Here is a 13,003-nt window from a genome sequence, read left to right as displayed (position 1 = left end):
TCAGGTAGCCTCTCAACTGACCTTTTGGGCAGCCAGCCTCTCAGCCAGCCAGCCTCTCAGTAAGCCTCTAACTCAGCCAGTCAGTCAGACAGCCTTTGAAACAGTCATCTTCTCGCCCAGCCTCTCAAACAGCCTCCCAGCCAGCCTCTCAGCCAGCCTCTCAGTCAATCTCTAAGTCAGCCTCTCAGCCAGGCAGCCTCTGAACAAGCCTCTCAGGCAGCCAGCCTCTCTCATCCAGGCAGATTCTCAGTCAGCCATTCTCTCAGCCAGTCGCTAGCCCATTCAGCCAGCCAGCCTGTCACAGCCTCCCATATAGCCCTCTAGGCCGTCCTCCCAGCCTGCCTCTTTGGAAGCCTCTGATGCCGCCATCCTCTGGACCAGCCTATCAGCCAGCTTCTCAGTCAGCAAGACTGCTAGCCTTTCAGGGAGTCTCCCGGCTGACCTCTCAGCCAGGCTTCCAGCCGGCTTCTCCACTGGCCTCCCAGTTGGCCTCTCAACAAGCCTCCCAGCCACACCCTTGGGTGGTCTCTCAGCCAGTCAACCTGCCAGCCAGCATCTGAGCAAAGCTCTAAGCCAGCTAGCCTCTTAGCAAGCCTCTAAGCCAGCCTCTCAACCGGGCAGCTTCTGAGCCAGCCTCTCAGGCAACAAGCCTCTCAAACAGCCTCCAAGTCAGCCTCTCGGCCAGCCTCTCAAGTGTCCTCTTGGCTATCCAGGCAGCTGGCTTCTTGGCCAGCTTCCAAGACCCCCTTAACTGGCCTCTCAGCCAGCCAGCCTTCCAGCCAACCTGTCCATAAGCCTCTCAGCCAGTCACCCTCTCAGCCTGCCTCTAAGCCAGCCTCTCAACCAGTCAACCTCTGAGGCAGCCAGGCTTTCATACCACCTCTCAGCCAGCCTCTTGTCTGGCTCTTAAGCCAGACAGCCTCTCAGCCAGTCTCTCAGAGAGGTCTGAGTGCCAGCCTCTCAGACTTCCTCACGATCAGCCTCCTAGCTGCCCCCTTAGCCAGCCTCTCATCCAGTCAGCCTGCCAGCTCTTATTGAAGGGCTGCATGGTGTCTTGTCTGCACATGGCTTCCATTACCATTGAAGGAACATTTACTAGGAGAATAGCAATTGTTTAGAAGATCAGTTTTACTAGCCTTTAAAATAAGCACAATAGCACATTAAAAAATCCAAGAAATCAATACTTAAAATATTTGTGTTTTTGGACTCAGAATTAACATAATAACAAACAATCAGATTTGAGGGGAAAGAACTATTATCACAAATTAATAACTCATCCAATGCCTATTAATTAAGCAACTACTATATGCTCAAAATTGTTTTACATGATCTTTGCCCTCATGGATAAAGAGCACAAAGGTAAAAAACAAAAAAAACAAAAAAACTTACTTTTGACCAAAAGCTCTGTTGACATCCTACTAAACAAACACAAACCTATTTAATTGTCATAATGTAAATGGCAGCTATTTTTATAATTCTTATGCTAAGAAATCATTTTCTTTCTGATTTTTTTGGGTCAAACCCAATATTCATAATGAAGTCCAGAACCATGAATTGTTTAAAATAATTTCTTCTTATTTATGATTACAAGTATACCTCTACAGGAAGTCAGCATACTCACATCAAGGCTAGTATTCCAGAAGAAAATGGCAAATACCAGTCCCAGGAACACAAAAACAATGATAAGCATCTAAGGAATTAAAAAAAAAAAAGTCAGGCCCAGGATGAAAATGGTCAGGCAGAAAATTGATGACCTGGAATAATAACAGTTGAAATAATGAGGAGGGTCAATGACATTTACAATATTTCAGTCACAAATAATTATCCTTAGAAACCTTCAGCCTCCTCCAAGAAGTAAGCAGACCCTCAGATATCACCAGGGGATTCCACTGTTTCAAGAAAGATTGGAAGTTCCCAGTGTCATGCTTCTTGCATGGCTGGTAGTCTTCTTAGGCTTTGGGAATGTGGTGTGTCTTTTTTCTTGGTCTAAAGCAGGGATGTCCAATCTTTTGGCTTCCTTGGGCTATATTAGAAGAAGGAGAATTTTCTTCAACTTAGGCCACACATAAAATATACTAACACTATCAATAGCTGATGAGCTAAAAAAACACACACAAAAACTCATAATGTTTTCAGAAAGTTTACACATTTGTTTTGGGTTGCATTCAAAGCTGTCCTGGGCCACATGTGGCCTGTCACCTGTGGGTTAGACAAGCTAGGTGTAAAGTAATTATCTTTTCTTTAAAGTTATTTACTTACATTTACTCATTTACTTATATTTACTTATTTTTTAAATTGAATATGACATTGTATTTATTTGTCATGTATTGTATGATACAAGAATCCCTCTGACTCACACTTCTTTCTTACATTACATGAATCTTTGCCATTTAAAGATCAGCGTAAGTAAGAAAATACAATAAAGAGATGATTTCATTCAGAAATAAGTATCAAATTTTAGTGCTTAAAAATAACCAAGGTAGAGATCATAAAAATGGCATGAATACTGGGGGATTTCTCTAAGATTCTTGATATTAATTCCATTAGACTCTTACATCAATTAAGACAAAGACTTCACCTGAGTACGTTCCAACACCTTCTGATAACATTCCTACATTGATTCCTCGGATTTAACTGTATATTCTTAGAAAACATCTTAATTTTAAATGTTTCAAGATGGTGAATTAAACGGAGATAGCCATTCAACCGGTTGAACTCAGAATATGCTGGGTCCAAAATGGAAAGGATTGAATTAGAGATCTGTGAAACAATGGGAATGATTTCAGAAACATTGTGTTGAGCAGAATAAGGCAGACACAAAAGAATACCTATGGCATGGCATGCATCTATATATGCAAAATTCCAGCATAAGCAAAATTAACCTGCCATGAGAAAGGGATTGTCTAGGAAGAGGGAGAGTTCACTTTCTGTGGTGACATAATAGTGTAGATCTTGAAAAGGGGGTGGGTTATGCTGGTGTATGTACTTTTCAAAGTTAGTAAACTTACACTTAAGATTTGCATGTTTTCTTCTATGTCACTCTTCTTTAGAAGAAAATTTTATAAAGAAATATTGAATTATAGTTAATGTTAGTCTTGCTAAACTATTCAGCAGGAAGTATGTTGATGCCTCCAATTCAGTTGAAAATACATCTAAAATAGGATGGGCTGAGGGATGGGTAGAGGAATGGAAAGATGGGTAGATGTGTGTTAAGTCATGTTCATTAAAATATTAACAAATCAAAGCTGTATGTATGAGCATTTTTATAGTAAAATGTTGACAGTAATTGCCAAAAGTCACTTGTCTCATGTCAGTGAGTTTTCCTGTGAACAAGAGTTTGAAAATAATTATTATTCATGTTCTATATGTTTGAACAATTTGAGACATTCTATCAATTGGATCTTTTCCCTGTCAATTGATCATGGAGTTGCAAAAATGCAAGGATACACAGGGAAATCTTGCAGAGGTGCTGCTTTCTGGGTTTTTGTTTTCAGGACAAAGACCAAATGGGAAAAACAAGTCTCGTATCTCTTTCCAAGCGAGAGGATTGACACTGTCATATGTCCATACAAAGGCATTTTACTCAGCAATAAAAAAGAACAAAGTATTAATATTTAAAACAGTATGGGTCAATGTGAAAATGATTCTGCTGACTTTATAGAATCTGGAACAAGAATGCCTGTCCTGTATGACTCCATGATGTGAAATGGCAGTTCACAGGGAGGATAGTAGGATGGAGGGAGAAGGACAGGCATATTAAAAAGGAGAGGAGAAAACTTTGAAGAGGAAGGAATGTGTTGAATCTGGAATGTGGTGATGCTTTAATTGCTGCATCCATATGTAAAAGGAATCAAATTGTATTCTTTAAAAAGATGCTATTTACTATATGGGACTTTAGAACACTTAAACTGTAGGAAGGAAATATGAGACACAAACTCAATCCTCTCCCTTGGAAAGAGTTTCCATTTATGTGACAAAAACATTGCAAATATTTTAAAAAATAGTTTCAGAACTTTACCTAGAAATTTTTAACTCAATTTAAAATGGAGGTAAGAAAATACAAAGTTACAATGGTCAAGAAGTCAAGGTCTTCTTTTAAATATTTAGAAATTTGTATCACATTATTTATAATATATCCAAAAATATGCCCACACTGTATGAAAGAATAAGAAAAATATAGGAAAAAAGTCTTAAAGTTATAGATGAAAATATTACATAAAGATATGTTTATATATACATAAAACTGAGAGTAGACAGCTGTTATATTAATAATACCTGGGTTATATTCCAACAAAATAATCACAGATTATTTAGCTCAAGTTTGTAAAAACATTAACTTTTGAAAATCAGCGTTCACTTTGCTGTTGAAACAGGGCACTTTGTGTCAGATTTTCAAAGTCCATAAAGATTTGCATAACATATGTTCTTAATTATGACTAAAACTGTAAGAACTGAAGTTAGTTAAAAGCACAATACCAAGTAACCAATAACAACAGTTCACTTTCATATGTTAGAGCATTGCACCTAAAGCAATCAGTAGCAACCTTGGAAATCCATATGGAAAGCAATACAAACTTTTGGGAATGTGTGACCACCACCACAAAAGGCACATATATTATTTTACAAACACTAGGGATTTACAAGTATTGGGGGAGAAAATACATTCAAAATGTAATTCAGACCAATCCACATACCAAGACAAAGTTTTGTGCAAACAAAACCTCTCTAAAAAACAGCATCTGAGCTCGGTAGCACCTTCGTGTTCAGCCTCACAGTGGAAGTGAGTTCAGCCTGGGCTCCTGGGAGGGACACACTCTTTCTGAGTAGCCTCTGTCTGAAAGGGACGAGGAGCTCTGGACACGATGGTTAAAGATGTGGATCAAATGCATGAGAAGGACAAAGGCCATCTTGTCATTAACCAGAAAAGCCTCCCCTGTATTGGGCACTCTTGTCACATCTGACAACTATCTGGATGCAGCTTATCAGTCGTGGGCTTCTACCTAGATGAGATCCAAAGGGGCCAGGAAAGCTTAGGTTCTGACAGTCGACGGCCATGAGCAAGGGTGAAGGTGGAAAATGCAATGAGGAAAACTTATCCAAGTCTTCAGAGGTGAAGTAGGGAAAGAGTTTAACTGATCTATGAAAATGCAGGCAGGTAAAGGGAAAAAAATTCCAACAAAGATTATCAAGACATTTCCTCCTTCATAACCTCAAAAGAAACAACAAATTCTTCTTCGATTGGAGGTACTCATGTGAGGTGATTCTGCCTCGATGCAGTGGTTGCTCCCCATCACTAGGGTTTTCCAGATCCTTCTCTCGGAATCTGGTGGATGCTGGTCAGAACAAATACTCTCATCTCTATAAGGTGCCCTCTCCTGAGGGTAGTGGTGAGGCTTATAATGTGAGGGTGGAAACTTTCAAAGTAAAAACCTGTCATTTCTTTTTATTTGGACAATTATAGGACTTTAAGACTCTTTCTGCTTTGGGTAAATCAATGATCTACACAAGACGCATTTTACAAAACAAAAGACAATAGAGTTCTCATTCACATCCTGGCCATGTCACTCCTCATGACTCCCACATTGCAAACATCCCAGCAGGGTGCAACCCTTTCCTCTCCCATCTGGTTGGCTTCTCAGGCTCCCTTCACTCTGATTGGACACAGACTCCCTGGAGGCAGCTCCCAAGAGGAGAACACATGGATGACTCAGAAGTTTCTAAAAAATCATCAAAGCAGATGATACAAAACTCAAATGACATTTCACTTTTTTGTTTTGTTTGAGACAAGGTCTCACCCTGTCACCCAGGCTGAAGTGGTGCAATCTTGGCTCACTGCAGCCTCCACCTCCTGGGTCCAAGCGATCTGCCCACCTGAGCCTGGGACTACAGGCTCGCCCTACCAGGCTAGACTAATTTTTTTTTTTTTTGAATCTTTTGTAGAGATGAGGTTTTGCTATGATGCTCAGGCTGGTCTTGAACTCCTGGACACAAACAATCTGCCCACCTCGGCCCCCACAAAGTGCTGGGATTACAGGCTGTGTAGTTTTACGCCGCCTGACACAACCCAACAAAAAGGAAGAAACCCCGTGGGTCCAAACATCTACTTTCAAGGGTGAATGGATGGCTAGAAAACCCCTGCAAGAGGAGCCAAAACAGCAGCCACCACACAGGTAAGTCCTGGTCCTCTCAGGGCACCCTGAAGTGGCCAGGACAGAGGTGGGAGTGGCTTAGGACTGGGGGAACGAAGGGGATAGGGATGGGAGTGGGATCTCAGTGGAGGAGGATGGGGAGGGCAGGGAAAAGGAGGGAAGGGAAGGGATGGCTGTTGGGCACCTGGAGGAGGAGGAGGAGAAGGGGCTCTGGGAAAGGATCTGGTTCAAACTAAGTCCTCAAGCGCTGGTGGGAGATTCAGCTACAGGTCATAGAGAAAGGCCGTCAGCTATCAGTGAAGCAGCAGGACACGTGGGGCAGGGTAGCGGGAGGCTCAGGAGCAGAACTGTGGTTTCTGCCAAACCTTCTCCTGTATGGAAGCTGCCTCAGCATACCCTGAGGATTTATACTCCCTCTCCACAAATCTTTGGCCCAGTACTTGGGGCCTCACAGTGGGCAATCCACAAGAAGCCCATGCTCTTCCAAGGTCCCCTCCCCCACCTGATCCCCCAACCCCCAACCCAAGGACAGGTCCTCTCTGGAACCTTCGCATTCTTTCTGATTCCTGGGTGCCAGCCCACTCTGGCCCAGGGTAGGGTCCTGGGGGGCACACCTCTCTTTCTCTCTTGACTTCCTAGATCTGCTAAGTGCCATGCAACACTGCCCTGTCTAAACATACCCACACAGGGTCCCAGGCTCAACCTTGTGCCCCTGTCCCCACAGTCACCCAACCCTGGCCTCTCTGGCATTTTGGGGTCCAGGAACAGCCCTTCTGAAGGCCTGGAAAGGGGCACACACCCAGCCTTGGGTTTGGAACCTGGAACATACGCCCTTCCAAGAGAGCTTGGGAGGGCCAGGTCATGTCTGGGTCTATTCTCTCCACTGCCTTAGGAGTGCCCTGTGGAGTGCCATCACCATGTGGTTGTCCTGTGGGCTGGGGTCTGGGAGTGTGTGCATGTCTGGATGTGTAAATCTGCACGTATGCACCTGTGTGTCTGAGTATCTGTGAGTATGTCACCGTGTAGCTGTCTCTGGACAGCTCTGTTTTTCTCTATCTTTGCATATATTTGTGTGTCTTCCTGAATGAGTGTGTGTTGGTTGTGCAAATCTGTGTGTTTGTGACTGTGTAATGTGTCTCTGGGCATGTGTGCTGCTGCGACAGTGTCTCTGTATGTCTGTGTTCTGTATCTGTATGTGTGTTGTTTGGTGTGTGTGTGTATGTGTGTGTTGTGTGTGTGAATTTGCCTCTCCTTTGGATGTCCCTGATTGTGTCTGTATTTGTGTGTTTATGTTTCTCTTAATGTCTGTGTTCTGTGTCTGTTTCTCTGCCTGTAGGTCTGTGACTGTGTGTGTGTGTGTGTGTGTATGCACGAGTGTCCATTGTGTGTGGGATCTGCCCTGTGGGGCTGTGTCTCATGGCCTTGTGTATCTGTGATCTCCTGGTGTGTGTGTGTGTGTGTGTGTGTGTGTAAGCCTGTCTGTGGGCCATACCCCTTTGTGCCCAAGTGAAGCTGGAGTGGTTCTGTGCCTTAGTGTCTCTGTGCTTGTGGTGTCTGTTTATTTCCCTGTGAGTTCCTGGGTTTGTGCACCTAAGAAACCCAGGAACCTCTGTGGGTGAGAAGGGGACGATATGTGCTCCTCTCATTCCCGGGCTGGACCCTTTCTGTCCCTGCTCTTCCAAGTTCCTGGTGACCCCCTGGTAGTCCCCTTTTAGGCCCCAAGGAGGGATGGATAAAAGGGTCAGGTTATAGAATTCCAGGCCAGGGATGTGAGGAGGGCTCTAGATGCCTGGAGAAGGTAAGATTCAAAGAAGGAAAATTGTTTGTGGTCAAGGGATTCTGGGTTGGAGGGACCCTGGGTCCTGGGAGGGTGAATGAGTGGGGTCCTCTGGGAAGGGCTGGGGGACAGAGTTCCTGGGTCACTGGGAAGGGCTGATATGTAGGTTCCTACTGGCGAAAGCTAGAGGCAGGGCTCCTAGGCCCATGGCAGGGCTACAGGAGTCCTGGGTCCCTAGAGGTTGGGGCTCTCACTCATGCATGCCAGGTTTAGGTTGGGATGCATGTGCACATGGGCATTATTGGGGGATACAAAGGCAGAAGGCCACTGGGTGGAAGACCATTGTGCGGAAGCCCATTGGGTGGGGCGGCAGAGGTGGTCTGGCAGGCAAGTGTAGTCCCCAAGCCAATGCTGACCACCCTGGACATGCGTCCTTCCCTGGCCTTGCTGGGGCCTCACCCAGGCCACGGGCAGGTGCCTGGAGCCACATGGGCATCCCTCCTAGACCTGTGTGTCCTGGCTGTTGAAGGGTGCTTAGGGCTACCTTGAGATGCTGGTGCCAGGAGGGAGAATCTGGTCCCAAGATATCTCAGGTTGGAGATTAGGGAGAATTACAGAGGGAGGGCATTTAACATAAGTTAATTCCCAGAATAAATGCTCAACACAGGGTATTGTTGATATCAGTATTTTATTACTTGCAATCTGAGTGCTCACCTGGGAAATTCTAAAGATACAGAGGACTTGGAGGAAGCAGAGTAACTGAATTTAACTTAAAAGAACAAAAACATTGGAATTATGGCACTCCTGATACTTTCCCAAATCAACACTCTCAATGCCCCACCCTCATCTTCACCATAGCGGGGAGACTAGAGTGGCCAGGGATTTGCCTTAGGTGCACAGTGGGTTGTGAGTTCACTGCTGATTACATCTGACCCTTCTCTTTTTTCTGAAGTTCTTTCCGTTTAATCTTGCCAGTGATGGTTTTTGGCAAATCTGGGACAAACTCCACCTGGTTGAGGATAAAGCAAATCCACAGTGACTCAGTCCTGCTGCCATTTCCTACCAATTCTCCACTCTCCTCCTCTGTCCCTCTGCAGTCTCCCATGCAGGCTGATACCATATGGTGGCCTTAATGGAGTCCCCAAGTATTTCAGGTTCTCCCTCTGACCCCTAGAAGGTGGATGTAGCCATGGGATTTGCTTTGACCCAGGAGATGTGAGTGGAAGTGAAGCATATAACCTTGAGGCAAAAGAGTTGGGAGCCATCAAGACTGACCACCCTCTCCTTCATCTCTTAGAGCAGCTGGCAGGTCCCACATGGAGGCTGCTCCTTTATTCTGGTGGCAGAATGAGGGGATGTGGAGGACAGGTCCCAGGAGAGCCATGGAGGACATGAGGCATGAGCAGAAAAAGAGCCTTCAGTGTTGTAAACCTTCGTTTGGGGCTGTTTGTTACCTACAGTGATACCTAGCCCGTCCTAGCAGGGAACTCTTCAGGGGCATCAAATCCCTTCCATCTGCCCTCACTCACCTTCCTTGGGTACTTGTATGGGGCTGTCACTGACTTGACATGATCCTGCAGTTCCTTGGTCAACTGATCCTTGTCATGAGACAGGAACTGTGGGGTCAGGACAATAAAGGCCTTCACCACCTGCAGAATGAAGGCATGGGCTCACAGTGAGTGCCAACCTACTCCATAGCTTAAAAAGTCAATGTTTATTGAATGAGTGGTAAAACAAGGTGACACTGAACCCTACAGTGGTTTTGGAAAAGGAGAGGACCAGGTGTAAATCCCTGTACTTCCAATTCCCACTCCATGCCTTGAAAAGTTATTTGACCTCTCCTGAACCTCAGTTTCCTTTTCTGTGAAATGGGGACAATAAAGGCTCCATTCTTCATTTGGTTTCTTTAAAGCTTCCAGGAGATAATACATATAAAACATCCAGCTAGTTTACATTTATTACTCCTGTCATCAATATTTTCATCATTTTTACTGTTATTATATATGTAATTCTGAGCCAGAAACCCAATGGGCATTTCATAATTACTGGCAATTTATTATTTTTATATTAGCAGTGTTATCCATATTTTATTGCACAAGGCCTCACATATAGAAGGTGATCAATAAAGACTTTTTTTTTCTTTTTTGGAGATGGAGTTTCATTCTTGTCGCCCAGACTGGAGTGCAATGGTGCGATCTTGCCTCACTGCAACCTTGGCCTCCCAGGTTCAAGCGATTCTCCTGCCCCAGTCTCCCAAGTAGCTGGGACTACAGGTGCCCACCCCCGGTTCCGTCCACTTGCCCCCATCATGCCTGGCTAAGTTTTTGGTATTTTTAGTGGAGATGGAGTTTCACCATGTTGGCCAGCCCGGTCTTGAACTTCTCACCTCAGGTGATCGGTCCGCCTCGGCCTCCCAAAATGTTGGGATTACAGGCATAAGCCACCGTGCCTGGCCTAATAATACTTTTCAATATACAAATGCATGTATGTTCTGGAGCCACATTGCTGAGATGCCATTCGGCCTCCACCCCTTACTAGCTGCGTGATGTGGACAGGTTACTTAACCTCCTTCTGCTTCTCTTTCCTCATCTATAAAAAGCATAAGTGTTCTTAGATTACTACATTGTGTGAGAGTTAAGTGATTTGGTATATATAAGAGCTCATTAAATAGTATCTGGCATCCTTTCATTCAGAGCCACAGAGAGTCCACAGTGCCCCCTGGTGACCACACCATGTAAGTGCACATGCACACTGTGCCCTTCCACTAAGGCTGCACAGGTAAAGCCTGGATGTTTCCCCTGCACCTGCTTTCCTAGTGCGCACGCGCAGACATGATGCTCTCTGTGTTCTCCTCACCTCTCCTCGAATCGGGTCTGGGCTGCTCACCACGGCTGACTCCGCCACCGCTGGGTGCTCCATCAAAGCACTCTCAACCTCTGCGGGCCCAATGCGATACCTGGAGGATGAAGGGTTCTGAGGCAGATGCCGGGGCTGGGGTGAACCAAGTCCCCAGATCTCCTGCTTTGGAGTCGCAGCTTCCTTTGGCACAGAGGGTGGAGGTCATAGGAAGCCAGAGACGCCTGACTTGTCTGTGTCATGGGCCCAAAGTGTAAAGAGCTGGACATTATAGGCTGAGAAATACAAGACTCTGGTGCTCCCGGCTTCTTGCCTCACTGCCTGTATTGATGGAGGAGGGAGAATGTTTTGTCTCCTCCGGGCTTGGCCCAAGCAACTTCCCCTAACACGAAATCTCTTGGAAGCCTCAAACTTGGTCTTAAACATTCATGCAAATTCTGCATACTATTTCCCATTGCATCAGCAGGATTTTCGTCTTTTATTACATATATTTAAGGCTTACAACATGATGTTTTGATGTACATATACACAGTAACGTGATTAAAACACTCAAGCACACTAGCATATCCATCATCTCACACAATTGCCTTCTTTTTTTCTTTTGTGGTAAGAGCACTTAAAATCTACTCCCTGTGTAAATTTCTATTACATCATGTTTTAGAAATTAAAAAAAAAAAAAAATCCCATCCAGGCTGGGCGTGGTGGCTCACACCTGTAATTTTACCACTGTGGGAGGCTGAAACAGGAGGATCACTTGAGGTCAGGAGTTCGAGACCAGCCTGGCCAAGATGGTGAAACCCCATCTCTACTAAAAGTATAAAAATTAGCTGGACATGCTCGCTTGAAGCCAGGAGGCAGAGGTTGCAGTGAGCCAAGATCAAGCCACTGCACTCCAGCCTGGGTGACAGTGCGAGACTCTGTCTCGAAAAAAGAAAAGAAAAAAAAATCCCATCAATTTCTCTAAAATATCCAAGAAAAATTGTTACTGTAGTGTAATGTGCCTTTTAAAAAATCATGTAGGGGTTAGGGACAGGGGCTCAGAGCCAGACTACCTCAGTTCAAATCTGGATTGCATCCTGTGCTATCTTTGAGTCTTTAGGCAAATTTTCTCGCTGGTCAGTGACCCACTTTCCTCGTTAGTAAAACAGGGATAATAATCACATCTCCCATCCAGAGTTGAGAGGTGGGTTATATAAAGCATTAAGGACAGTGTTTTCACATAGTAAGTACTCTAGGTTAGCTAAATAGTTACAATGAATAATATATTTATACTAATAAATAATTTTATAATAATAGATTTATTAATCTATTCCTAATAGATTATGCTCATAGATTAATAGCAAATATATTCATAATAATAATAATGAACAATAACTAAAGGTTAGCTATTATTATTACTATGTTTGCCCTGTGACATTTGGTGCTGCACTAGAGGGGCACAAACATGAAATAGGCTCCCTGAACCTAGGAGACCAAGATAGTCTCCCTTCTCAATTCCATTCCCCATACCCCACTTTAAATTGCACAATGTCTTATTATGGCTCCTCGTCCAGACCCTCTTGAACTTCATTTTGCAATCAGGGCACCATAGACATGGCTCTATTCAGATTTAGGCTGGGGGTCCCATCACCAATGCAAGAAAAAATGTCTAGGTAAGCAAGATTCCATGAGGCATGTGACAGCAACAACAGCCAGCCCAGCATCAGCCACACCTACCCAGAGGCATTAATGATGTCATCACTCCTCCCCAGGAAACAAATGTAGCCTTCTTCATCCATCATTCCTCTGTCTCCAGTGTTGAAGAAGTCCCCACATTCCACTTCAGCTGTCTTCTCTGGGTTACCCTGCAAAAAGAGAGCTTCTTTGTTGAAGGCAGTGAATTTAGAGGTGATGAGTCACAACTTTGGGTTCCAATCTGGGTTTGAATTCTGCTTCTGTTTCTACTTGGTACCTGGGCAAGTTTTGCCATCTCTCTGAGTCTGTTTTCATTACACGTAGTGTATGATGCATGCCACTGCTCTATGATACAATCCACCAGCCTTCAGATCTCCCATTTCACTTGTGTGTGTGTGTATTTAGTTTTATGCAGCTTTATCGCATATGTAGGACTGTGCCTTCCCCACCTCATCAGGAAGGTCTCTGATGCTGCTCTTTTAAAACTACACCCACCTCCCTCTCGTTCCCCCTTCCTCTCCTCTCCACATCCCTGACCCCTTGCTAA

General features: G+C 44.6%; 3 protein-coding genes across 8 annotated transcripts in view; 1 reads left to right on the top strand and 2 right to left on the bottom strand.

The window, feature by feature from the left end:
* LOC696244 (acyl-coenzyme A synthetase ACSM2B, mitochondrial) overlaps window positions 1-13,003 on the bottom strand; it is a 130,941-nt gene that overhangs the window by 13,953 nt on the left and 103,985 nt on the right. The window lies entirely within an intron of this gene.
* The window catches only part of THUMPD1 (THUMP domain containing 1), a 67,342-nt gene that overhangs the window by 33,434 nt on the left and 20,905 nt on the right, over window positions 1-13,003 (top strand). The window contains exons 8-9 of one of the 3 annotated variants that reach the window (XR_013410831.1): window positions 5,941-6,170; window positions 9,229-9,322. The gene's annotated coding sequence lies outside the window, so the exon portion shown is untranslated. Of the gene's footprint in view, window positions 1-5,940; window positions 6,171-9,228; window positions 9,323-13,003 lie in introns of those variants that run through there. The other 2 variants (XR_013410832.1, XR_013410830.1) reach the window with 2 other exon arrangements.
* Window positions 8,598-13,003, bottom strand: part of ACSM1 (acyl-CoA synthetase medium chain family member 1) — a 58,269-nt gene continuing 53,863 nt past the window's right edge. For both annotated transcript variants that reach the window (XM_001089283.5, XM_077986442.1), the window contains 4 exons: window positions 12,499-12,626; window positions 10,783-10,882; window positions 9,456-9,575; window positions 8,598-8,935 (listed from right to left, as the gene is read on the bottom strand). In XM_001089283.5, coding sequence (XP_001089283.1) covers window positions 8,849-8,935; window positions 9,456-9,575; window positions 10,783-10,882; window positions 12,499-12,626 — 435 coding nt within the window. In that variant the 3' untranslated portion in view covers window positions 8,598-8,848. The remainder of the gene's footprint in view (window positions 8,936-9,455; window positions 9,576-10,782; window positions 10,883-12,498; window positions 12,627-13,003) is intronic.

The sequence above is a fragment of the Macaca mulatta genome, chromosome 20, assembly GCF_049350105.2.
Source record: "Macaca mulatta isolate MMU2019108-1 chromosome 20, T2T-MMU8v2.0, whole genome shotgun sequence".
Lineage (NCBI taxonomy): Eukaryota > Metazoa > Chordata > Mammalia > Primates > Cercopithecidae > Macaca > Macaca mulatta.
The sequence above is the reverse complement of the archived record's forward strand: the minus strand, read 5'-3'. Positions and strand labels throughout refer to the sequence as shown.